Here is a 26,122-nt window from a genome sequence, read left to right as displayed (position 1 = left end):
ATAGCATGTTTAATTTGTGCATGCTGTCTTTTATTGTTGAACTATTTTGACCTAATAATCAGAATTGATATCCTTCCGCAAAGACGAGAAATGGCTGCCACGCGTGCACTTGCCGGTTTCTTGGTTGTTTTAGCTTGCATCTTCTCTGTTTATGCAACAGGGAAGAAGACTTTGGTGTTGGTGGATAACTGGTCTATTCGTGAAACACATTCTATTTTCTTCAGGTCGCTGAGAGGTGAGTATGCAGATATACACCCAAGGCACCGTAAACTATACCCTGCCCCCCCCCCCCCCAGCCCTTAATCCCTGTTTCCTTGTTTTCTCCCGGATGATTCCTAGCCGCAGGGAAATTATACTATGTGTAAAAATCCAAGCAGACATATATTTTAGCGTTATCTGTGCAAATAAGATATGCAGACAAGACATTTTCTTCAATTACCTTTCAATTTTTTTTGGTAAATGAATTTAAACTTACATTACTACACAGACGGACTCTGTTTGAAACCTATGCTGAATTTTTTTTTTAGTTTAAACTTTTTATATTCAAAGAATCCTGATGTGTTGAGAAACACTGTGCAAGTTAACCGTCATTGCTTTTAATTTTCCAGAGCGTGGATTTGATCTGACATTTAAGACTGCAGATGATGCTAGCTTGGCTCTGATCAAATATGGAGAGTTTCTCTACGACAACTTGGTCATCTTTGCTCCCTCCGTGGAAGGTATGTCACTAATATTTAACCACACTTTATTGTTAGTAACATATGTACAGGATCTTCAGATTTTCCTTGTCACTGTTCCTTATAACTAGGGTAAATTTTAAAGGCTTTGACTTGAGAATGTCTCATGGCAAGCGGATTTCAATATTTTCATGGTCATATGATTTTCATGGTCATGGAGATATGATTATTTGTTTATTTATAAAGAATTACATTTTTCATCATTGCCTTTTCTTGTAGGTATGTAAATTGCTTCAAAATTATTTGTCAGTTTGCTAGAATACTAGTGTTCACTGGCCTCACAGCAAAGAGTACCAGTAGAATTGAACCCCACTCCAGTGTAAATCAGGGGCGGATTTAGGCCGTCTTCTGGGTCTTCCGGAAGACCGTCAGATTTTCAAGTTTACATAGACTGGTATCGATCTTTTTCTGTCGGAAGACGGTCAAAAATGAGGATGAATCAACAAAGATACTTTGGAAGACTGTCAGAAAATATCTCTGCATCCGCCCCTGTAAATGGATCAGTCTGTTCCCTGCCTGATCACACCTTCTACTTAACAACCTTGACATTTATTTTCTGTTAGTAGAGCCAATTATATTACAGAGAAAATTGATTATTTCATGTCTTTATTTTCATATGTTTATCTTTCCCCCCAGAATTTGGAGGCAGTCTAGACGTCACCGCCATCACTAACTTCATAGATGGTGGAGGCAATGTCCTGGTAGCTGCCAGCTCTGCTATCAGTGAGTATGGACAGTCTGTTTCTCAGAAATAAGAAAAGAAATGGTCGCTTGGAAATAAGGATTTAATGGCATTTTGTTTCTGTTTAGAGCTGCATTTCTTGACTTGTATCAGTGAAGGATGAACAAAGCTTATTTCAATACAATTGATTTGCTAAATGTTTCTTTCTACCAAATAATGCTGTTGACCTATTGAACAGACAAAGTAATTTTCATTTTTCTTAAAGAACATTTTTGAAATTAATTTAACAACTGGCAAGTTTTTACACAGAATTTTTTCAATTGTACAATAAAGAAGGAAAAAAAGATTAATGTCATAAACTGACATGTTGTTCATTTTCCTCTTTACTGTTGAAACCAATTTTCCTTCTCAGTTGGAATTTTTTTTATGAAGTGTAAAAATACTATTTACAACAATTACAAATGTTCATTTTTAACATAATTATTTGTTTCAGCTGACCCAATCCGAGAGCTGGGCAGTGAGTGTGGAGTGGAGTTTGATGAAGAGAAGACGGCAGTCATTGATCATCTCAACTATGATGTCAAAGATGAAGGCAAGGTATGGTAGCATGCACATGCATGCCTTGACACACACACACACACACACAAACACACACACACACACACACACACACACACAGAGTGAGTGTTATTTATGTATCAAAGAGAAATTTGTCTTTTGTATTGTCTAGAAAATCCAGAAAATTGTGAAAAAAATTTGATAAATTATGAACCTTCAGCTCTTACATATTTTTGAGGATTTTTTAAATGGTCCACTTCTGATGTGTATATTATATGTGCATGTTCTCACTCATGCACACACATTCACACACACACATTTTTACTTTCTACTATGAAAGTCATATGCCCTGTTATTTCTAGCACACCCTGATAGTCACAGACCCCAACAACCTACTGGAGTCAGAGCTCCTGGTTGGAAAGAAGACATCAGTGCCCATGTTGTACAGAGGAGTTGGGTTAGTAGTTCTCCACTCTTTTCTTGAATGTCTTTTAACCCCCAAATTGGCAACACTTGTACTTTTAAATGTTTCAAATATGGTAAATGCTTTGCTGGAGGGAGGAGATGTATTAAAGGTGACAATGTTTTTATTTGTAAATTATGTAATATTTTTGCCAGAAAATTATCCATTTAGTCAAGTTCTTAAGTGGGTGTTTTTTCTCCTATCAAATACTTTAACATGGCTCTTATTTAAGGTTAATGTAATATATAGTCTCTGTATCTCATGACTTTTACTGTGCAGGATGGTCGCAGATGTTGACAACCCTCTGGTTCTGAATGTCCTTCACGGTTCTTCTACAGCCTACAGCTTTAACCCTGATGACAAAGTCAGCGAGGTAGGAGGTAGACTGATAGTTGGTAGATGACTCAGTCTGTCAATTAGAAATTAATATGTAATATTTGCCTGTGACTGTAAAACTAGCCCTACGTCAAATGCCAGGAAAATTTTTATTGGATCATGAGAATTTTATAATTTTGTTTATTTATTGACCATTGTTTTCTACATAGCTTAAAACCCTCCTTAAAAAGTCAGTGAGGCAGGTAGGGCCTCTTCAGTTTTAAATTAAAAAAATTAATTATGCAATGACAGATCTCTATGAATCAATTAGGTTGCGACCTTATAGTTCTCTTTTTTAACATTTGAAGTTTAATGTTTTCTATAGAAAAAAAAGTTTCAACAAAGACCGTTTTATTTCCAGTACCCCCATGCTGTGGGTAAAAACACCCTGCTGATTGCTGCCCTCCAAGCAAGAAACAATGCCAGGGTAGTATTCGTGGGATCTCTGGATTTCTTCAGTGATGAGTTCTTTACTGCATCAGTACAACATGCCGTCACTGGACAAAGGTGAGTCTCATTAGAAAAGCTTGAAGTCTTCTATATCCAGACAAGGAAAATTTTTATTGTGACGGGTGACACTTCAATACAAAAGAGAAGACTGTATTTGTACTCATACGGTTAGTTTATTGTCTCTTTACACAAACTTGTGTGACGATACTCATGTGTGTATGGTTCAAATCTGTAAATAAAATAAAATAAAAAATGCTTAAATAACTGACAAAACCCTAGAGCACATTATATATAGATATAAAGAAACAAACAGATAAATATTAATAAAGTGAATACATTAAATAATAAAGAAAAATGACACTTCTTTTGACATTATCCACGAGTCCACACCCAAATTTTACTGAGACTTTAAAATACCACAATATATTTCCCTAAAACTAAATTTTCACTCAATATGAATTTGATAGTAACAATGACAGTTGTTAAAAGCAAAGTACATGAAACTTACAATTTTTTTGTCCTCTTTTTGTATGACAAATTTCTATCTTCTTGGATGTCTGCATAAACTCAACTGCTTGCACCTAAGCTGTCTGTCTGTCTGTCTAATCAACTACTCATGCTAAGTGGTAAGTGGCAGTGCCTATTATTGATAGGGGTGATAAGTGGACTACATTAAACAGTAGGGGTGTCAGGTTATGTCCTTTACATTTATTATAGAAAAATGTTGTTGCTAGTACATATATCATCATTTAATCCAAGTCAGTGTTCTTTTTTGTTCACTTTGCAGTTATGATTTATACTCTGTCTTGCCAAATCAGTGCTGTTTTTACTGCTCAGTGTGAAATTATGATTCATGTTATTTTTAAAAGACCCATATTAAATAGTTTATATGTAAAATTATATATTATGACAAAGTATTATATTAAATTTTTCAATCTTGCCAGATCATTGTTTATATTATGATGCATTATTCTTGTTTAAATAATGATATTGTTTACATATTTTCAGTATACATGTTTATATATAATTTCAGTATATTGTACATATATTTTCAGTACATATTATATTGTATATCTGTTTCCAGTCATGCCCAGTCTGCCAACCAGCAGGTGGCCACCAGTCTGTCACAGTGGGTGTTCAAGGAGAAGGGAGTGCTGAAGGTCGGCAAGGTTTTCCACGCTAAGAAAGGAGAGAAGTCGCCACCAGAGGCATACACCATTATGGACCAGGTGGTAAGTAGACAGACAGACAGACGGGTACCACTTAAGCAGGGTTGAGATTTCACCACTAGCAATTTGTTTTTAGGATATAGCAATAAATGGACAGACTGGTGGACAGACAGACAGGGACATCACCTCTTAAATGTGCATTCTGTATAGGATAAAGTGATAAATAGACTTACAGATGGACAGACAAACTGACAAAGAGACATCACGTTAGATTTACATTAAAAGAATGAACAGATGAAAACACTTCAGTTTCAGTAAACATGTCTCGTTTTGCTGTATTACTCTATAATGACATATTTTAATATTATAACTATTTTCTCCAGACCTATTCTATTGAGATTGAAGAGTACAAGGGAGGCAAGTGGGTGCCTTTTGATGGGAAGGATGTCCAGTTGGAGTTTGTCCGCATTGATCCCTTTGTCAGGACATTCCTCAAGGCTAAAAGTATGTTTCTCTCTGATACCATGATATAATAATGATAATATCTTAAGTATAATTTTCTTTTGTCACCAGTTACCTGTACCGAAAAAAATTCTGAATTGTAAATATTTGCTGAGCTTAAATGTACTAACTGTCAAGATGCAGGACCTACTCGTTTTTTGAGTTCCAAAGAAATGTGTTAGATTTTGTTGATCAAGCTAGAACATGCTAATTGCTGGATTTCTTATTTTATGTTAAAAATGTCTGTGGTTGGTTTTCCAGAAGAAGTTTAAACTGAAAATTTGAATCAAAATAGCCCTCTACTTCAGTATCTGTGTACTTAATATTAAGTAACCACTGCAGCTCTAAAATGTTAGCCTTTAGTAAAACAACTCTGCAGTGGACTACCGAAATTTTCTTGGATCTAAAAATTTAGCCACAAGTTTCTGTGTAATCTCCTTTTAAGGTTTGTCTCTGCTTGGCTATAACCATGACATTTTCCCTGTCTTTCCAGATGGCAAATTTTCTGTGGACTTCAAGCTGCCTGACGTGTATGGTGTCTACCAGTTCCTGGTGGACTATAATCGTATTGGTTATACACATCTGTTCAGTACCACACAGGTAAATATTAGAACTGCCTTATCACCTCTGAAGATTGCGTTTGTTTGTTTGTTATTTAATAACAACCTAAATCAAAAAGGTATGGATGTATTTTGATGAAGTTTGCAGGATAGGTCATAAGTGGGTCAACTAGATTTTGGTGGTGATCCGTTAATTAATAAAGAGAATTGAGTTGCCTTAGTGGAGGGCTGAGCATTTTTAGTGCAGCAGTGTATGAACTTAGGTTAAAGGGATAATAACTCTTCGTTTCGGCCAAAAAATGAATTTTCCTGGAGTAAACAACAATTTTCCCATACTTACCAATGATTAATGAATCCATTTTTACATTCAAAGTTAGTCCCTGGTTTTTTTTTTCCTAAAAAAGTTTGGTTTTTTGTTAAAATCTCTAAAGAGATTTTAACAGAGTATAGCCATCAATGGAGGTCACATGGTCTAAAGACAAGCTCAGATATCAGAATAATAGCTATAACTGCCATTTTTGTGGTAAAACAGAATATATTATATTTCTATGAGTTATTCACAATGTTTTTATTGTGAAATATAGATCTCATACGAAGAGTTATTATCCCTTTAATTAGATCTATATATTAATTTGCACTTCACTGGTAAATAGCTTGTCTGAATTTTTTTCTGTGACGTTTTAACTTGGACAGTAATATTGAACACCGTTTCTTCATCATTGTGTGGTAAATAACAGTTTATAACTCTGAATGGTATACAGTGTTTTAATTGTACCTTCTACTTGCAGGTATCTGTGCGTCCTCTTGAACACACCCAGTATGAACGCTTTATATCGTCTGCTAACCCGTACTACTTCAGTGCTTTCTCAATGATGGCAGGAGTCTTTGTATTCAGTATTGTATTTCTACACTACAAGGAAGACACGAAGGCAAAGACCGAATGATGAAAGTGGATGCTTATTGAAGGAATTTATTTGCAAGATTGAACGAGTTCTGTTTATTATCTAATTTTTTGTTTTGGAATTTTAAAGGCATTTCATTGGAATGCGGATTTTGGCTAAATATTCTTTCTCACACATGGAGTAAAAGAAAAAGTGATCAAATAGTTGACATTTTGTAAAGCAATATCAGTTATTTGAGAGGGGCAGTGTAAGTTCTTTGTCTAAAGTGCTTTATAACTGGTGTAATGTCCACAAGCAAAATCGTTAAATGTGAAGATTTCAAATGTGTCAAATTCACTTTTATGGAATTTTGTACTGATAAAATGTTTGCGCCTTGCGGAATAAAATATGTGTCAAAAACATTTACAGTTGTTTTGGGATTGCTTTGCTGAACACTTTATATAATGTAGACATAACAACCCTAGGGTCTAGATTCTGGTATTGCCAGCTCCATCTTGATTTCATACATAACCCATGTGAAGCTATCGCGTGAAAACGTTTCAATAGTTAATCTAGCTTCATAGTGGACCTTACACTCAGGGTAGACATAACATGCTTATTATGAGAGGTCGAGTAATTTTAAAATCAGGGTATGAAAGGGAGGGGGGGATTCAATAGAATATTGCATACATCCAAATGCCAATGTTACTTGGTGTGTTGCAATGTATAAAGACACCCCTGCTAGAGCCCAACATTAAATGAATGGATCAAGGTCCCAGGTAGATCCTTGTTCCCCATAAGCAGGTCTTAAGTGACCAAAAACACTATCAGCTAGACAGTAGTGATAAAATAAAACTTGACATGTTCTTTAAAAAGGTTTGATACAATATATACTCTTTATTTCAAATTTCACTATCATTTATGCTGTACAATATTCATGTCTTCTGTTGGCATGTCTTTCAACGATCCTTTATCTGTCCTTCTGCCAATGTTCTGGTTTAAGCATGAAGATTATTTGTATGAAGTTCATTCCCAAACACAGAGCTATTCACAGGCAACAATTATACAGCTGAACTATCATGCCCCTGAAACTGGACAGTTTCATAGGAACAGTCAGCCAGATTTCTCCACTTAAACTTGGTCCATCAAAATCTACAGTATTGTGAAGGGGATCCCTATATAATCTGGTCTTTGGTGGTGTCACATGATATAGTTCTAAAATGTTCTGTGAATTCTTCATGACTGAAACCTGCTTTGATAAACTCAGCACACACGCTGCCTGCATCTGCACATCCAAATCATGGAGCAGTCTACTTTTACTCGCTTGACTAACATACTTTTTGAATAGCACTAAACAGGCTGCCACTGTCATTTAATGTCAGTCTCATCACTGCTGGTTCACTTAGTTTATCCCAAGTAATACAGATCAGATCTTGACTCAAACAAGTTCCACGGAGACAACTTTCTGGTCTCTCAATACTGGAAACTTCTCTTGGTCTGAATATCATCAAGTATCTGCTGTAGCTCTTCATCTTCAAATTTTTCTTCCAGACTGGAAGAAAAAACAATACAACTTGATCCTTTTAAAATATTTGTTGAATTATAATGTCCAATGACTAGCAATTCAAAATCTTTCAAGCAGACCAAACATGTCAAGAAGGGGTGGAACTCATAATTTTAATCCGGTTTTTCCTGTAGAAAAAAAAACAGCAATACAGGATATTTCATATCAATGAGAGCACACAGAAAACGTTTCCATCATGCTTTCCTAATTACCACAAAAAATTGCAAAGAACTGCAAATATTCATTCTAAGACAATAGCTCTGTCAGGGTTTTTATTAACAAAGGATATCAATAGAATTGGTTGTTTACCTTGGTATAAGGGCCTTAGCTTCATCAGCATTTTCTGGACATAGGTTGGCTAAAGCTGCCAGCTCAAACTTATGGAGTTTTTTCTGCATAAGTAAGCTGAAATTTGAATACTGGAATTATCATTACTCATTTTACACAATATTTAATTAAACCATGCATTTGTAGGATTTTCTTGCAGATACGGTCTGACCTCTCTTCACATCTCATTTTCCCATTTATTTTTCAAATAAATTCTTGTTGACACAAGGTTATCATTTAAAGGCACCTGCAAACAACAAAATTATATTACAGACTCCTGACTACAAAAACCTCAACTCCCTACAACATTACTGTTTCGATGACCTTACTATTTTAGTGTGTGTCAAATACAGGGAAATTTCATTGTTTCTCACCTTCTAACAGCGGATATTGTTTCTCTGTTTTTGAACTTTGTGAATCTTGATGTGTAGTTTAATGTTTTCATGAACACTTCTGATAATTCCTGCTCTTCCTCTGCACTCTCATTCTGTTGTTTTCTGTAAAAAATGTCAATATAATATACTAGTATAGAGAAGATCCTGTAATCGAAACCTTTAAGTTGGCAAGGTCTGAAGCCTTCTGCAGAAAATTCTTCTTTTTATCCCCAATAATGAAATGAAAACAATCATAATCTCATGAGTACATTTCAAGCATTTTAAGGGTTCACAATCCATATATTCTGCTTGATACAGATCTAAAGAGTGTCTTATTTATGTAACTTTGGAAGTAGGGCAGTATATACTTTGAATTTTTGATTCCTATAGATTTCAAAAAAGTCAAACAGAACAGAAAAAAGGAACCGATTATTTTTTTATTCAAGCCGAACTCGGAAGAGGTGCAACTTGATTGGCTTTGAGAACTTTACGGTCATGTCAAACGGTCAGATACGGGAGGATTGTGACATGATTAACCTAGCTCTCAACTACGTACCTGTGTTCTAACAACATCTGAACTTCAGAGATCAGGAGGGTCTCGGCATTTTCAAATTCTGGAAAAATACAATGGGGTTTTGCTACATTTCTCGTACAAAAGACAAACATATAACAACTCAATGAAAACTATAATTAGTTATATTTCATAAATTCTGAAATAGTCAATTTGCGTACCAATCATTACAAAAACGATGAAGTTTGAAGTCCAACATTCAGTATGTGAAACTAACATCGTTAGCCGGGACTAGGTGTATTTAAATAAATGAAACGTTGTCAAATCTATGAATTTTTGTGGTAATTCTTTGCACTAGTGTCCACCCAAGGACTATAGATACGACGTAAATACCTTTAGGAAAGCGTAATTCTGAGGCATCTTCTTCTTGTTGCTCGTTCGGTAAATTCGCAGCGGCCATGCTTGCCGGAAGTTGTCCCCCCCACAATGCACTGGGGTCTTTATTGACATAATGAGCACACGAACGAAACGTAGTGCCTCGATATGAAACCAGACGACTTTTGTGTTTTTAATCTCCAAATACGAAAAAAAATCAATTAAGCTAATAAATAGGCTAACGTTAAGAACGTATTATATCGTTTGTTTTATATTAATTATTATTTAAGATCATAATAATAAACAAGTCGCATTTCGATGTACTCCATGCTATAACCTTTATATAAAAATAGCAATTTTTACGAGATTACAAATTGTATTGCATTGTTTGGTTCCATTGCCTCGCTTTCAAAAATTAGAACAGGCGCTCCAAAATCGTAAAACGAAGTTAAAAATTTTATATTGGCCGAGTTCCCCCACTGTTAAGAATATCCTCGCAGCATTATCTGCAGTTAACCTTCCTACGATTTTCAATGTATTTTGCAATGTAATTTACAATCCTCCAGGTGAAGAATTTTATTAATCAAGAGTAGGGGAGGTGTGAAAATCCCCATTGGGGCCACATATAACACTATAAACACAATGGGAATCCCCTTAAAATGAAGGTAAAATAAATGTTTTTCTAAGGAATTCCGACGGATTTACTTTTTACAACATAAAATCAATAGAACATTTCTAATATAAATTTTCAAAAAGACACCAGAGAGCTAATGAAATAAAATCAACCAGACGGTCTTTGTCAATTTCACCAACTTGTTTATTTCAAACAGCGCACTTTTAGCACATGCGCAGTTGTTTGAAGCCTGTGCTGACATAATGCAGAATGCACGTTTCAACAAGGTACAATCAGCTACATCAAAGGCACATACATCTAACTACAACGCTGTACAAATAAATATCACAGAGTTACAGATTTAAATAAGCATCATCACAGATTTAAATAAGCATCATCACTACATATATAGATCAAGTATTTTATAACCATAAGCTATAGCCGCACCCCAGCAAACTCGATATGTTTTGAAGTAGGCCCCCTACCAGTCTCTGTAATGATGAGAATCAAAGTAACACAGGGGCATTGGAAAATTACCCTATTAGATTTTGTTTTCTTTTAATTTATTGTTAAGACTTATGCCAAAAATTAATAAATCGACGCAAAAAAATTGCATGTTTAAAACTATTAATTTTTGAGAGCGTTTTATAATTATAGCTAGGCTTGAAAATTTCCTCCCATATGCTTTAATTCCCATTTAAAATGTTCAGGTAACCCATTTTCACCGAGAAATAACTCGTATGGCCGTTGTAATCATATAAACTGGCTATATAATTGATGTTTACAACATATATTCAGGCACCAAACACGTTGTATTCTGGGTAGGCACCCTAGCCTAATGCCGAGACAACTACTCACAGCAGCAGTGGGGATCGCGCCAGCATCGTAAGCAGGCCCGTAGCCAGCTGGGGGGTTCGGGGGGTTCGAAAGAACCGCCCTTTTTGTCAGGAAAAGGTCCATTCTGTGTAAAATTTTGTCTAGGTACACAAAGGTTTCATTAAAAAAGGTCCACTTTTTTAGAAAAAGAATCCCCCTTTTGAATTTGCTGGCTACGGGCCTGGTAAGTGTAGGCCTTCTCACCCTTTCTCACTACATAGGCTACATATAGGTCCATTTGAAGAAAACAAAAAAGTGAAAAATGAAGTAAAAGATAAATACACGAATTCTTTTTGACAATATACTAACAAAGACTAGACTAAACGCTATAGGGGTACGAGAAGCACGTTTATTTTACTGACACGTAGGCCTACATTTTGTAAACTCCATGTAGGCCTATATTTTTCACAATGCCTGGTAACATGTATTTTGTGTAGATCAAATATTTGACTGCATATGCCCTGTCACCACATCGTCTTGCTTATAGTGGATGTAAATGACTTGAGGATTTTATTAATGACTAACATATTTCAAAAAAGAAGAAAAAAAAACAGTAAAAAGAATGATCTGCGCCAAAAGACGGACATATAGAGCCTACTGTATACAATACGCAACGAATTTTTTAACGCATCACCGCGAAAGTAGCCCCAAGCTGTTTTTGAATTATTTAAACAATATTCTAGACATTATCGCAGACGTTAGACGCCATATATAAAGTTGCTTCTATCCTGGCAAGCTACAAATTTTCTACTTAAGTAAAGAATAAACTATATCGCTATATCGATTTGGGAATAATTAACGTCAGATGGTGCTGCAAACGAAACTAACGAAGTATTAAAATTTAGGCCGTTTATGTTTTTTTGAGAGAGAACGGATAAATCTAGTAATTAATGTTTTTTTTTATTTTTTACGTTTCTAGACTGATGTTAGTTAAGTTTCATTGAACAAGCAGTTCTTCTGCTCGCTTAATTTAAATGAAAAATAAAAAAGTTACACGGATCTAGGGGCCTAAATACTGAGAATGAACGATTTATTAGCAAATTGCACTGTTACTGAAGCTAGCTTTTATAATTTTGGGCCGGGGTTAATGAAAGTGTAATTTTTACAAGCAAAATTTTTTTAAAGCTAACATTATTTCTTTTGTTTGTTATTATTACCTGTCGTTGATCACGAGTCCCTGACACACAGAGTGAGTTCCTAAGACCTGTGCTTTCTTATCAGATATATAGATGCCGGATTAGTCCATAATTTTGTAAGGTTATCCAGGCCATAAGAATGGTTTAAACCAGAGACCCTATATAAATACTCCAGATGAAGATAAGGATTTGTTCTCTAGATACAGCTGTAGCAATATTGGGGGCACCGGTGACTAAAGTAAACTGACCATTGTACATTACTTGGTACATTGTAGAGGTGGCACCAGTACGACAGTATTTGATAGACAAAGATAGGAACTACAAGTGTTTTGCAGAGGTTATAGGCAATTTTAGTGGGTGCTGAGAACAACTGGCTCCGAAGTTTTAAAGAGGACTTTTGATCAGTGCTTTGTTTTTAAAGTTTTCTATCCCCTTGGTGACTTAACCAGATGGGGTGAATTAAGTCACGCCAATTAAGGTAACAATATTCGGAGGTTGTTTCTACCGGGTTAATAAATTCCAAAATTGAATTTGTCAATTTTGAGGAGATGGTCGGACTTAATTTAAAATAATGACTTAAGTTTTAGCATTGTTAATTCACCGGAATGACAGCAAAAATCACGTGAGTTTGCATCGTTATCCGAACTAAAGATAGCTTGATTCCATCGCTATCGCGGAGGATAACGCTTTGATTTAATTATCAAATGAACTTTCTCTATGAGTCACTGACGTGTCTGTTACTATTAATCTGAAGTATTAAATAACCAACTCGACTCCTTTGAACAGTATTTTGTGTCCGACAATGTACATGATCCGCTGAGACAGGGGAGTCAGCTGACGCGAAATTCAAATGGAGTCGAAGGAGACGAGCGAACGTGAACCTCTGCTTTCGAAAGAAGCAGCTCACGCATTAAATGTGAACGATGACAGTGACACCGAAGAGGAGGATCTACGCAAGAAAGAGAAGACGTTAACTTTGTCACAAGTGGTGAAACAAAAAGCTCAGGTATGGGGTCGGGATTCTATTACTAGTAATTCATTTAACTGCAAAAAAAAAAAAAAAAAAAAAAAAAAATCTGCTCAGTCACGAGACTTTGAGTGGAGAAGATGGGGTTGAGGGCTTATCAGAGGAGTTCATTTAATTTTAAATGCATGGCATAAAATGATAATAAATTAGTTTCAGATTACTAGTTACATTTTAGTGGGTGTTTTCACTCCTCTTAAAGTAACATAATTACAATTATACTGTAAAACAATGTCAACATATTCCATGAATATGATATTGCACTTCGATGTTTAGTAAATTCTTATTTTATCTGTTGTATACAGTACATGTAGTGTCCCCACTGCAGAAGTCTGGTTATATTAATAAAATATATTGATTTTACAGTCATCGTTTGAACCCTGCCCCCCCCTTTCCCCACATACAAATTTACATGTTGGATTCTAGTAGTCTTAATTGAAACATAGTTAATGAAATCCAATGTGATACCCCAATGAAATTTAATTTATATATACTACACTTTCAATGAAAGTTTCATAAGATGAAACAATATTTTAATGTATAAGAGAAGTACAACTATGGAGAGAAATATAGAGAATTGATATCATATTATAGTATGTTTTTGTCTTATATTTTCATTCCTAGGGCAGGAAGAAGGTATTGATATTGTATCAATTAGCATTATTGGATTATAAATTCTATTATGAAGTTTTAATTAACGTAGTTGCACATATTGGTAAAAGCACTGTGATACATGTAGTGTATATATACCTGCAGTATATATTAGTATCAATATGATAACATTTGAACCTGTGGAATTATCATTTAAATGAATGCCTATGTTGAAAATAATAAAATGTCCATCACTGATTATAATCATGGCAACAAGTAGCGAAAAAGTGATTCAGTATTATGTAGTAAATCTATAGTGTTATAGATAAGATAAAGAAATGGAGCCACTCGTAATTTCAACAAATTGTCTCTTACAATTAGCAAAGATATGAAATGCAGGTGTCAGTGTTTATATATAATGTTAACATAATCATCATCATCATCATCATTTCTCTCTCTCTCTCTCTCTCTCTCTCTCTCTCTCTTCAACCTTAAATATGATATTATACATGATTGCACTGTCTCCATGTATATCTCCACAATATCTTAACTGAGTACACTATATACATATGTGTGATACTCTGCCACTATCTGAAGCAACAGAGGGACTAGGACCTCTGATATCTGTATATATATATATACATAACCAATCTCTCATTTAATGAAGATTGCTGATTGAAATCAGAAATTATCACAAACACTGACGCTCAGGGTAAATATTAATAAATTCTAGTTAGGTACATTTTATGTAACTGAGACTATATATTATTATCTAACACTCTGAGTAGCACCTTTAACCCTGATCATTTATGATAGCGTTTGGAAGCAGGTTCAGACTGGCAGAGGGAGTCACTCATATGTACACGGTATATTGTGACACTCAGGGTAACAATCTGTATTAGACTTTATTAATAACAAGGCCCCAAAATATGATTCGTATTTAATACTCAGTGTACATTGCCACAGTTTTGAAGACAGTGTGGGTGAAATAATTATATTCCTGTAACTGTTATCTCATATATCAGATATTGTTTTATGTAATCTGCATGCTTTTATCAATCATAGATAATTAAAGAGGTGGTGGATGCCAAAGTAATCATTTAATGGAGTTCTAGTTATTGACTTTTGTTTTGATCATCAGGAAAATATATATAAATAAAGACTGCGTTCAGATTCAAACATCATATCAGCAGGATGGATCTGTGGGGGATTCTCGCTAAATTGCATCAACTTAATGAATTATCTAACACATCTCCTTGATGGATAGGGGGTTATTAAATTTCATTAGGATTGAGCATAATTATCCCTATAAACAGCTTGAGGAGGTTTGTCAGATATTTAAGCAAATTACAGTGATTGCACTGAAGGAGAATCTTCCGCAGAGTTGGATCAATCCAGCTAGTACAGTGGATTTATCTGTATGCTCCCTAAAAATTTCATCTACTAGTAAGCACCAGGTTGTGGTATACAGGGGTAGCACATACTATAAGTATTTGTCTTGAAGTGATTTTTCTTGTGGTGATGGGTTTATAAGATTGATTGAAATAAATATATATATGTATAATCATAATTACTTATATCATAGGGGCATTTTATAATGCATTTTTTCTAAATAATCAGAAGTAATAAACTGTTTACATATCTGTGTGTAATAAGTGTGTATACAGTCTAATATATGAAATACATTTCATCAAAATCAATTTTGAACAGATGTAAATACATGAATGTCAGTTTAATTAGAAAGAGTTTCATGGATGAAATGAAGTTCATGGCTAGAAAATGCCTAGAACCACATTTTAGTTATAGTATTCATATAATAACTAATCATTCCTCTTAATGAGCACAGGAAAAAAATAATAAGTACAATTTCATTCTGCTACCAAAGATACCACTGGTAATTTTTTTATTGCTTTTTGTCAAATATAAAAACGAATAGTAACAAATTTTCTTCCCTTTTTAGGCGTTGACAGGCCCCCTGGTGTTGGCCATGTTTGCAGCAGTTATTGGCTGTTCATTTCAAGTGGGTTATGCAACAGGTGTGCTCAACGAGCCTCAGAATGTAAGTAGATTGATGCCTGTTTTTGAATAGGAACGAACTTATATTAGACCATATATAAAAACTTACTGTTATTAATATATGATATAACACAATGAATAAATTAAACAGCTTAAAAAAGGAAATCTGAAACAGATTGTTTGCATAAAAGGATCCAGAAAATGTGTTAAAAATTATTTTATTTATTTAAATTGGTAAAATGCTGCATTCCAGTTGCTTTGTAATGATCACTAGATGGGAAGAGTAGTGGAAAACTTCTGTTTATAGGGTAACTATATGTTGTGTGATGTGTAAAAATACATAAATAATCTTTAAAAAAACAAACAATTTTTATTTATGATAATATTTACAGGTACTTAAAGAATTTATCAATGCCACATGGTGTGAAAGGTACCACTCCTCTATCCACCCAGACGTCCTACTGATACTCTGGTCAGTGATAGTGTCCATATTTTGTGCAGGAGGTATGGTGGGAGGGTTTGCAGCCGGCTACTTGGCCAACCATATTGGAAGGTATTTTGATGTCAGTAAAATTAATTACTTAAGGCAATAGAATTTAATTATAGAGTTGATTACATAGTTAAGCCTTCTAGTTGCAGACCTTTGGTAAAATCACCAAAAACAATTCAATCACACACCAAAAACAAATTCAATCACAGACTGCTTTATAAAATTGAAATGAAAGAAGATATTAATTTTGGTCTGCACACATCACAAAAGAATTCTGATATTCCAGTCAGATGAATGTGATTGGATATTCTAGTATAAATCAGGGTAATTTTTTAAAATATTTTTATTTCATTTCACAGAAAAAATGCAATGATGATAATTAACATCATTTCCGTAGCTGCCATTGGCTTGCAAGCTGGTGCCAAATATGCCAAATCATTTGAGATGATCATAGTGGGACGCTTTTTAATAGGGGTACATTCAGGTAGGATAATCTTTATAAGAATTCACGGATGGATTAAGCATCAAACAACCAACCTCCAAACTCTTTGCTTCAAATTTATTTTCTGAAGGCTGTTCTTGGACAATTTATCAATATTTGTGAGTTGTATTAAAAAAACTGATAATATTATCATAACTATGATGCAGCGATTCCAACAGCTGATACTGAAACTTTAAGCCTCATGTACACACTGAGATTCAGAGCAGCTTTGAAAAGTCTTTTTATTGATACACTTGTGAATGATTACAGAAAAAGCAGGAGTAAGGGCTTGACTGAAGTGCAGTATGTCACATCTAACACAATGTCACATCTAACGCAATATTATTGCTCAACAGAATATCACATCTAACACAATTACTGCAATATGCATTTCTAATTTGTACAATTGTGACAATTAAGCTGTGACATTTTCAGTATTTCTCACAAAATCTGCTGGTTATTTGTTCCCTTGCAGGTTTGAGCACAGGTGTTGCCCCTATGTACCTGAACGAGATTGCCCCCCTGACTTTGCGTGGGGCCATGGGCACCATTAACCAGCTGTTTATAGTTTTGGGCATGGTTACATCACAGGTGTTAGGACTCAAAGAGATACTAGGCACAGATGATTTATACCCATATTTATTAGGTATGTTCATGTTTATATATGGTGTCCTTACAGTACTTTAAAATGTGAAAGATTTATTCCATTCAGATTTCCTTTTTTATTTTGCTTCTCTTCAAGTTGGTGTTGTATCTGAATATTTAAATCACAATTTATGATATATGTTTTATCTATTTTGAAATAGTGGATATGATAATGGTTCAATCATTTCAACCAGGAAAATTGTGGATTTTACAGAACCTGTATAAATTCTTAAAATGAGAACATTCCTATTGAGTGGTAGCAACAGGATCAAAAAGCAAACTACCTAAGGGGCCCGCACACGGTGAGCATTTGGCGCGCACCACTTGCGCTGCGCCAGATGCTCGCGCTCCTCGGCTCCCCGCAAACGATGCGCTCTTTGCTCAGCAGAGCTGCCTCCCGGCCTGCCCCTAGCGGACGCACTGTGAACTGTGGGATCATGTGTTTAAGGAAACATTACATATTGTTGTTTTTTTCTGATAGTAATGGATAATGGTGACCACGTTAATCAATTAGACTAACTACATGTATAACTGTGTACATTTTTGTTGACTTCGCTGGGGGCTGCCGTTTTTGTTTGTTTCCGGCTACTGGCACATGCGCATTGTTAGCATGGCGTGAGCAATCGGCGCTTGCACCCCGCACACGCTGAGACATTTGCCTCAAGAGACCAAAAAAATCAAACACATGAGAAATTTTGCTCAGCCGCGCGTGAGGCAAAAATCTCACCAAAATACCCCCGCACATGATGAGAAAACGGCGCAGAAAAATGCTCACCGTGTGCGGGCCCCTTAATAGTTGTATTCTTTACAATAAAAGCCCAAATTGTTACAAAGAAATATATTTTTAATGATTTCAAAATTTTGTGTCTGAAAAATTGATAATCTTTCCCAGTTGATATAATAGAGCCATTATACCTTACTTCCCTTCTTAAAGCAGACATTTTCTCCTGAGTTAATTATTATCTGCTGTCAACAGGTGCCCCTGCAGTTGCTGCAGTGCTACAGTTGGTCCTGCTTCCTATGTGTCCTGCCAGTCCCAGATATCTACTGCTTAATAAACACCAGGAGGAGAAGGCACGCAAAGGTTTGTAAATACATAGTGGGGCCATTCAGAATACATGATCCGAGTACTAACTGATCCGCCAACTAAATATGGCCAATCACACTTCATAAGCGATGCCACTGATTCCCAGTGGTCTCCCCGCCTCCACACACACCATTAAACGGATTAAATCTCAGCTCCAAGGTTTTATTGCTGGGGACTTGCAGCTACAGCCTGTGCGGAGATGGGGAGTTCATGATGGAATTAGTGGCATTGCTTTTTTGAAGTGGGGTTGGCCATATTCCATTGGTGAATCAGTTATAGTACGTACTCCAATCATCTATTCTGAATGGCCCCTGTGTCACACGTACATGTATGGCCTAAAAATACTCCTACTGACTTTAAAGAAAAAAAATGAAGCATTTCTTGGACTTCTATCATGACCCAGTGTGATTTGATGGGTAAATGTTTTTTTTTTTTTCATGCTTTTATGACAGTTTTTTAAATATTGTTAATTTTTTATAGTTTTAATCAGTAGGTAAGGGTTTATGACCTCTCTTTAATTACAGTATTATTCATTATTTATTAATTCTTTTATTTCTGTTGTCATAGCACTGATGTGGTTCAGGCACACTGTTGTTGCCAAATCAGTGGAGCATGAAATAGTTGAAATGAAAAATGAGCATGAGCGCAACAAACACTTACCAAAGGTAGTACTATGATAAGGTTTATTTGGGTTCAAAGCTAAGTGACTGTAGAAGTATTCTTTTCACGTGTACTTGAATGAAGTCAAAGGTAAAAGATGTGTTGGCATTCATTAGGTATGTGAGAGTTATCTTCTATAGTTTCTCATCAGAAAGTAAAAAGGTACACATGAAAAAATGTTATTTTGACTAGCAAATTGTTATAAATATGTGATTAAAATTGAATAAAGACACCTTTCTCTGCATGGCAATGTCTTTGTCTCTCGTAGGTCCTGAAGCTTTCTTACACTATTGTATATCAGTGTAATATTTCCCTTGTTTCCAGGTAACTGTCTGTCAACTCTTCCGAGACCCCATGCTGAGAGAGCCCCTCATGATTGCCCTGGTTGCTAACATATCGCAGCAGTTGTCAGGAATCAATGCTGTAAGTACTTAGCTATGAGACAGGGGCAGACTGAGGATGCCTTCTTTGTTTTCTGAAAGACAGTCAGATTTTCAAGTCTACATTGACGCGTATCTAATTTTATCTGACAGCAGATGGTCGAAAATGGAAAATGGATCAACAAACATAATTTGTAAGATGGCCAGAAAATATCTCTGGATCTGCCCCCGCAAGAGGTGTGGCCTTTTGTATTGAGTGTTGTTAATATTCCTACAATTATAGCTGTCCTGAAATATATGAATTTCAAAATGTTTGGAAAAGGACTCAAAAAGCAAACTTATAATTATTCCTATTTTACAATATTTCCAGGTGACCTATTACTCCATTATGATCTATGAGCAGGCTGGTCTTAATGACACGGATGCCAGCTATGCTACTGTGGGAATGGGAGGAATCATGTTTGTGATGACAGGGATCAGTGCCGTCTTGGTAGATAGGGCTGGCAGACGCACACTCCATCTAGTGGGACTGGGAGGAATGTGTATATTTACTGTAGTGATGACCATTTCATTTGTCTACAGTGATCCACTAAATCCGCAGGTTATTAAAGTCTTTTGGTTTTATTCAGAGAGAACACGCACATTTTATATATGTTTATATATGTGATATACTGTATAACAGTTTTGGAAGATTAAAATCATAATATATTTGGGATTGAAAAAAAAAGAAAAAGTCACAGGTATTCATATTCAAAAAAATTTTTTTTTTCAAAATTTCAGAAAGAGTGGATTTCTTACATAAGCATTGTAGGCATGATAAGCTTTACAATATTCTTCTCTGTTGGGCCAGGCAAGTACATTCATTTTTTGTCTTACTGATAATTTAACAACTACTAGACTGTAATTAAGCACACAAACAGCAATTTGTAAGCAACTAGACCCAAAGGTAATATATATATATATATATATATATATATATATATATATATATATATATATATTGAAAAAGATCAATTCGAAAATTTTATTTCAGAGATTTAGTAATGGTTTCTTAACTTAAATGTAAGTTCTAAAATATGTAATTATAAAAGTGATATTTTTGTAACAGCTTCATATAAATTAATAAAACAAAAGCTCCATATTGTGATTTATTTGATACGATTATAATATTATTTTAATATTTTAATATATAAAAAAGATGATGCTCTTTATAGGTTCTATTCCGTGGTTTTTAACCGTTGAACTGTTTGCCCAGAATGCTCGCTCAGCTGCCTCCAGTTTAGCGACTCCCTGCAACTGGGCAGCTAACTTTATGGTGGGACTGTTGTACCCAATCATGCAGGTAAGTACATGGAACTGGGCACTTAACTTTATGGTGGGACTGTTGTACCCAACCATACAGGTAAGTACTAGTACATGGAACTGGGCAGCTAACTTTATGGTGGGACTGTTGTACCCAACCATGCAGGTAAGTACATGGAACTGGGCATCTAACTTAATAGTAAGAACTGCTGTACCAAACCATACAGGTAAGTACTGGCACATGGAACTGGGCAGCTAACTTTATGGTGGGACTGTTTTACCCATGCAACCATACAGGCAAAGGTAAATACATCTGGGTGCTAGGGAAATGGGTGCCCCCCTCCCTTTCCTTTTAATCTTCTGGATTTTTAAAAAAATAATTTGAACAAGGTACTAGTAAGGAAATTAAGTTTGCTTTTGTCCAACCTAGAATCCCACGTTTTCTAGACTTGTCTGATCACAGGTACATGTACACCCATCTTGATTGATTTCTTTTGGGGAATTTACTGTAACAACTGATGGAACTGCTGTAAACCGCTGTGAATTACATCCAAAAAAGCTTCAACTTGGTTCAAAACCAAATTCACTGTACATTTCAGAAAAACCTACAGGACTACTCTTTCCTGCCATTCACGGGACTGCTGGCTCTGTTCTGGCTCTTCACCTACATCAAGCTCCCAGAGACCAAGGGGCAGACGGCCCACGACATGTGCTTGTTGTTTGAGTCAAGGGTCAGCGGAAAACCCATCAACGAATTGAGGGAAAGGGACATTAAGGCTTAGGAATACACCCACTTGTGCAGGATTGTTTCCTTGATTTATGGGATCACTACCATTGTGAAATAAATGTGAAGAGTATGTATGGAATGGTTAGAAAAATGGAGAAATTGAGAATGTGAGGATGCAGGCTGTTTGGCCATGCGAAACGAAACGAACAAATTTAATTATGTATAATGATAAAAACAAGACAATAGAGTGAACTCCTTCCAAAAACATGTTTTGAAAAGTTATCAGATGAACCGATCAAAGGCAGTCAAAGAGTCTAAATATTTTAGATCTTATATGAAGTCCCCATGTGGTACAGCTGGGAAATAGACTGAAATTAAGCCTGCTTTCTTTATGTGAGCCTCAGGAATGTCATACTAGGTTTATATAAAAGACTTATATTCTTCAGTTTTTTAGAGTTAAAATTTTGTTTAAAAAAATAAAGGTCTTAAAGGGATAATAACTCTTCGTATGAGATCTATATTTCACAATAAAAACCTTGTGAATAACTCATAGAAATATAATATATTCTGTTTTACCACAAAAACATCAGTTATAGCTTTTATTCTGATATCTGAACTTGTCTTTAGACCACGTGACCTCCATTGATGTCTATACTCTGTTAAAATCTCTTAAGAGATTTTAACAAAAAACCAAACTTTTTAGAAAAAAACCAGGGACTAACTTTGAATGTAAAAATGGATTCATTAACAATTGGTAAGTATGGGAAAATTGTTGTTTACTCCAGGAAAATTCATTTTTTGACCGAAACGAAGAGTTATTATTGCTTTAAGCTCAGGTTATTTGCTAGGGAAAATTGCTTACTGATGGTCTGAAGTGCTTGAGAAGTACTTTGGCATCTTTTTAAATACTCCAGGGACTTGGGTCTTAGTCCAAGGTAGGACTTGGTATACAAAGACTGTTTTCAGATCAGTGTACTTTTGTTATACATGTAGAGGTGTTGAAGATGTCAGGTCACATCACCCATTATGCCTAACAGAAGCATACAAAACAAATTAAAAGGATATTTCCAGACCACCAGTAAACAGAAGTTTTTTTTTTTTTTTTTTTTAGAAATGTTAATCAACTGGTACATGTATTACATTAAATATAACACAGAATGCATCAATTCAAACAATTTTACACAAATTTAAAGTTCATTCTCTATATTTCAAATTAGTGATATTGTAGATTTGAGATATTGTGCCAAAATTAGAACTCCTTATAGACTTTTATATCATTATATAGATTCTTTTTACTACTTAATGATGAAACACCAAAGAATCCCTTGATTGTGCCAAAAGCATATCATACACTGAGCAAAAATATAAATTCCCCATGTAAATAACGACATGTAATGGGCTACAGACAGTAATCTGTAGCACTTTGAACAAAATTTACTTTGTATGATTTAATGCATATAAAACACATAATGGTAAAATGCTGATAAAATGCTTCAGGTATTGCATGAGGCATTTATATTTTTGCTCGGTGTATAAAATATATATAAGACTTAAGTGCCTGTTATTACTGGATAAGTACATGTAGCAATATACATTGTGCAATTTGTAGAATGTTGTTGAAGCAACAAACAAAAGCAATGGGTTTCATGTATTTGAAATGTGTATTTTACTTGAACAAGTAAACAGTGGTTTATTTTAACAAAACATTTTTACTCAGTGTATTATTTTGGTTAAGGTTAAATTTTTCGCATATCAAGAAGCAACAGATTTTTTTGTGAATTTTATATAAATATATTTTAATCATGACTTAAGCATTCAATTGTTTTACGTGTACAGTCAACTGTTTATGAAAAAAAGACCTTGAAAGTTTATCTATGTACCTGGTACATACTGCTGATTCTTTTTACATAACGTATGGATGATCTAACTGAAACAATGATTTCTTCAATATATGGAAACACAAAAGAGGTCTGATTAAATATTAACAAGATCTCAATAAAGACATTAAATCCTTCTGACAGATGTAGCTGTTGTTTCAACTATGATGTTCAAAAAGAGGTTTAGTTCAGAATGCCTTTGATTGACTAACATAATTGCTTTTTGTTATGTGCTTTTTATAACACTACTTTCGAAACAACACATCACCAATTACAGAAAACATAAAAATAGTGACACAAAATTTAAGTCAAGCCTATAGTGTAAGTTTTTTTGCCTGATCCAACACACCCTTCTCTGAGGATCATTATCCTATAACTGTGACATGTAGCAAAACTTTTACCATAAACCTCTCCTCAATACCATGTCAACTGTCCTGGAACAGACGTGACTCACTGGAGTCTTCTCCTATATTTGTAGTGTCAGTCAATGTTGAACTTGTTTTTTTCTTGCCTCCTTTATTGGTTGACTTTCCCCGTTTTTTCTTCTGTCCATTGTCCTCTTCATCATCCTTACACAACTGACTGATGTATTCATGCTGAAGGGATGATAATGGTTTTAAAATATTAAAGCTAGCCAGAATTTGGGTGAAATGTACCAATGATTGTTCTTGTTGAGATTATTTTATAATTCTACCTGTAAATATCACTATAAGTGCAATACGGTGCTGCTTGCCTATTTCTTCAGAGTTTTGTACAGATTTTTTTTTTCAAAAGTAAATTTTAAAGGCAATCCTCCATAAACACATCACATTTATCTCGATTTTCAACTATATGTAGGTTCTAGAAGATATAAACAACTACAACAATAATAAGATAATCTAATATTTTGTATGCTGGTTTAAAACACTGAAATGTGGATTTATGTGTACCTACCAGTTGTGGGGTTTTCCTCACAAGTAACTTCACATCATCAGGTTGAATGGTCATCCTCTTGGCATGCCTGTTAATATTAAATATACATCACATAACAACAATGGAGCACAAGCATTCTGTAGTCATTATATATAATAAATAATATAAATGGTCATTCAGGAATTTCGAAAAACAAATCAATCTGAGCTAAATGGATATGAAACAAAGTACTAGTTAATATTTAAAATTTGAAATTATATCTAAAACTGGTTACCAAAGCTTATTTTAAACTAACAGAAACATCTTAGAAACTAAAGCTGGCAGTTTAACTTGGAAAAAAAATCACTCTGTGAACATGTGTACATCACACAAACAACCAAAATCTTAGATTGCAAATAACAGTAATGAGTTTTTTTTTTAATATTATTGGTGGATATCCAACATTTTGGACCACCCTCTCCAAAATATCATTTTTGAGATCCATGAAGAAGGGCCCCTGGACCCAAATCCATATTTTCAGCCTTTTTTCACTAAATGGCAGTCTCATCCCTGAAATAATGTTAGATTCTCTCTTTGCATACCTAGCAAACAGCTCCAAATCCCTGCCATATGACTGTATTTGTTTGTATGCAGCCTCAGTGACGGCCGCTATGAACTGTCTGCTATAAGTGACCTCTTCCTCCTCGGCAAACTCCTCACATATCTGTCCTGTAGTGTAGTGGACGGCAGCCTTCAGTTTCTGAAATGTAAAAAAAAAGCACTTACGTAATGCAATGGCAGATGGAAGGCATCTTCTGGGTCTTCTGGTCAGAATTTTTTCAAGTTGATTGACAGGCATCTATTTTTTTTTTCTGTTGGAAGATGAACAAAAATGCTGGATGGATCAACAAAGGTAACTTGCAAGACTGTCAGAAAATATCTCTGGATTTGCCCTTATGATGAGAGAAGCAAGGTTACCAGTAGATCTACTCATGTATTGGTCTGAAGGCACAAATGTCAAAACATGGGTTCTCTTTCTGAAAATGTGGACCTTTTGTCGTACCCTCTTAGTTGACCCAACTTGATAAATGGTACAGAACTTCTGCACTAGATAAACTTACTTCAGAGCAGACCTTTTCTGGCCTTCAGGGAGGTTTTTTCCAAGCCCGGCCACCCACCCTTTCTAATGTCTGAGTTAACTACAGTAACATTTAAAAATGACATGTGGGATTTTGTACCTCTCCTGTAATTAAGTGAACTGCTGTCTTCAGTAGAAAACGTGTACGGCAATGTCACAGTATTCCTTGACACTGACAGACTAGACTTTACAGTTGCCAAGTTTTAAGGCATGCCTGTTCTATGTATTGTTTCAACTTCCAAGCAATTAATATTATTTCGGGCACAATCGTTACTATACGTACTGAATTTAATTCATCAAAGGCATTAAAGCATTACTACTTGTAATATTTGTAAATATCACAGAGACGTACGAGTTGGGGTGGGGGGGGATTCTAAGCCTTTTTATGGAGAAGGCAGCAGATACCAAACTACTAAAACGGGAATGTTATGCTATTTAATAAATAATTGCAAGTAAGGATAAATATTTGGGATAAATATGCCCTTATACCTGTTGATGCGCCAATTTTTCATAGTCCTCATCGTCTGACATGTTGAAATTTGGCGCAAGGAATACATACAAATTGGGGATCGATGCGGAACAAACGGTATTTTAAAAATCTAGATTCATCCATAATCCATACTTTAAAAAATGATAAATGGTATAATTTGTGACGATCAGA

General features: G+C 35.0%; 4 protein-coding genes across 5 annotated transcripts; 2 read left to right on the top strand and 2 right to left on the bottom strand.

Moving 5' to 3' along the window:
• The first annotated feature begins 52 nt into the window (after nucleotides 1-52).
• Nucleotides 53-6,798, top strand: LOC106176817 (dolichyl-diphosphooligosaccharide--protein glycosyltransferase 48 kDa subunit-like). Its single transcript, XM_013559349.2, has 11 exons — nucleotides 53-235; nucleotides 609-719; nucleotides 1,374-1,460; nucleotides 1,913-2,016; nucleotides 2,340-2,434; nucleotides 2,720-2,813; nucleotides 3,177-3,322; nucleotides 4,350-4,497; nucleotides 4,818-4,938; nucleotides 5,429-5,535; nucleotides 6,284-6,798. The coding sequence occupies exons 1-11, from the start codon at nucleotides 91-93 to the stop codon at nucleotides 6,437-6,439; spliced, it is 1,314 nt and encodes a 437-aa protein (XP_013414803.1). The 5' UTR covers nucleotides 53-90; the 3' UTR covers nucleotides 6,440-6,798.
• Nucleotides 6,799-7,240: 442 nt separating this feature from the next.
• On the bottom strand, nucleotides 7,241-9,709 carry LOC106178337 (DNA-directed RNA polymerase II subunit RPB4). The gene is made up of 5 exons (XM_013561474.2): nucleotides 9,546-9,709; nucleotides 9,198-9,255; nucleotides 8,642-8,764; nucleotides 8,250-8,345; nucleotides 7,241-7,928 (listed from the first exon to the last, which is right to left on the bottom strand). The coding sequence occupies exons 1-5, from the start codon at nucleotides 9,610-9,612 to the stop codon at nucleotides 7,850-7,852; spliced, it is 423 nt and encodes a 140-aa protein (XP_013416928.1). The 5' UTR covers nucleotides 9,613-9,709; the 3' UTR covers nucleotides 7,241-7,849.
• A 2,673-nt stretch (nucleotides 9,710-12,382) lies between these two features.
• On the top strand, nucleotides 12,383-23,570 carry LOC106178343 (solute carrier family 2, facilitated glucose transporter member 1-like). 2 transcript variants are annotated; one of them, XM_013561479.2, is made up of 13 exons: nucleotides 12,383-13,158; nucleotides 13,801-13,812; nucleotides 15,728-15,826; nucleotides 16,176-16,336; nucleotides 16,633-16,757; nucleotides 17,230-17,400; nucleotides 18,376-18,483; nucleotides 19,054-19,151; nucleotides 19,471-19,569; nucleotides 19,897-20,127; nucleotides 20,307-20,376; nucleotides 20,741-20,868; nucleotides 21,428-23,570. In XM_013561479.2, the coding sequence occupies exons 1-13, from the start codon at nucleotides 13,003-13,005 to the stop codon at nucleotides 21,608-21,610; spliced, it is 1,641 nt and encodes a 546-aa protein (XP_013416933.1). In that variant the 5' UTR covers nucleotides 12,383-13,002; the 3' UTR covers nucleotides 21,611-23,570. The 2 variants fall into 2 exon arrangements, with proteins under 2 accessions (XP_013416933.1, XP_086851526.1); XM_086995400.1 differs by lacking the exon at nucleotides 13,801-13,812 and having other exon boundaries at nucleotides 12,385-13,158.
• On the bottom strand, nucleotides 22,742-26,100 carry LOC106178338 (centromere protein S-like). The gene is made up of 4 exons (XM_013561475.2): nucleotides 25,951-26,100; nucleotides 24,926-25,083; nucleotides 24,366-24,432; nucleotides 22,742-24,028 (listed from the first exon to the last, which is right to left on the bottom strand). The coding sequence occupies exons 1-4, from the start codon at nucleotides 25,990-25,992 to the stop codon at nucleotides 23,858-23,860; spliced, it is 438 nt and encodes a 145-aa protein (XP_013416929.1). The 5' UTR covers nucleotides 25,993-26,100; the 3' UTR covers nucleotides 22,742-23,857.
• Between the last annotated feature and the right edge of the window lie 22 nt (nucleotides 26,101-26,122).

The sequence above is a fragment of the Lingula anatina genome, chromosome 9 (genome assembly GCF_051362555.1).
Source record: "Lingula anatina isolate TDL-2025a chromosome 9, LinAna3.0, whole genome shotgun sequence".
Classification (NCBI taxonomy): domain Eukaryota; kingdom Metazoa; phylum Brachiopoda; class Lingulata; order Lingulida; family Lingulidae; genus Lingula; species Lingula anatina.
The sequence above is the reverse complement of the archived record's forward strand: the minus strand, read 5'-3'. Positions and strand labels throughout refer to the sequence as shown.

Coding starts and splice junctions, on each gene's coding strand:
- LOC106178337 (XM_013561474.2), bottom strand. CDS start 9,612: ATGGCCGCTGCGAATTTACCGAACGAGCAACAAGAAGAAGATGCCTCA. Junction 9,256..9,545: donor AGAATTACGCTTTCCTAAAG/GTATTTACGTCG, acceptor GTATTTTTCCAG/AATTTGAAAATGCCGAGACC. Junction 8,346..8,641: donor ACAATATCCGCTGTTAGAAG/GTGAGAAACAAT, acceptor TTCAAATTTCAG/CTTACTTATGCAGAAAAAAC.
- LOC106178343 (XM_013561479.2), top strand. CDS start 13,003: ATGGAGTCGAAGGAGACGAGCGAACGTGAACCTCTGCTTTCGAAAGAA. Junction 20,128..20,306: donor GTGATCCACTAAATCCGCAG/GTTATTAAAGTC, acceptor TCAAAATTTCAG/AAAGAGTGGATTTCTTACAT. Junction 20,869..21,427: donor TGTTGTACCCAATCATGCAG/GTAAGTACATGG, acceptor TGTACATTTCAG/AAAAACCTACAGGACTACTC.
- LOC106176817 (XM_013559349.2), top strand. CDS start 91: ATGGCTGCCACGCGTGCACTTGCCGGTTTCTTGGTTGTTTTAGCTTGC. Junction 720..1,373: donor CTTTGCTCCCTCCGTGGAAG/GTATGTCACTAA, acceptor CTTTCCCCCCAG/AATTTGGAGGCAGTCTAGAC. Junction 1,461..1,912: donor AGCTGCCAGCTCTGCTATCA/GTGAGTATGGAC, acceptor TATTTGTTTCAG/CTGACCCAATCCGAGAGCTG.
- LOC106178338 (XM_013561475.2), bottom strand. CDS start 25,992: ATGTCAGACGATGAGGACTATGAAAAATTGGCGCATCAACAG. Junction 24,433..24,925: donor GATTTGGAGCTGTTTGCTAG/GTATGCAAAGAG, acceptor TAATATTAACAG/GCATGCCAAGAGGATGACCA. Junction 24,029..24,365: donor TGAGGAAAACCCCACAACTG/GTAGGTACACAT, acceptor TCATCCCTTCAG/CATGAATACATCAGTCAGTT.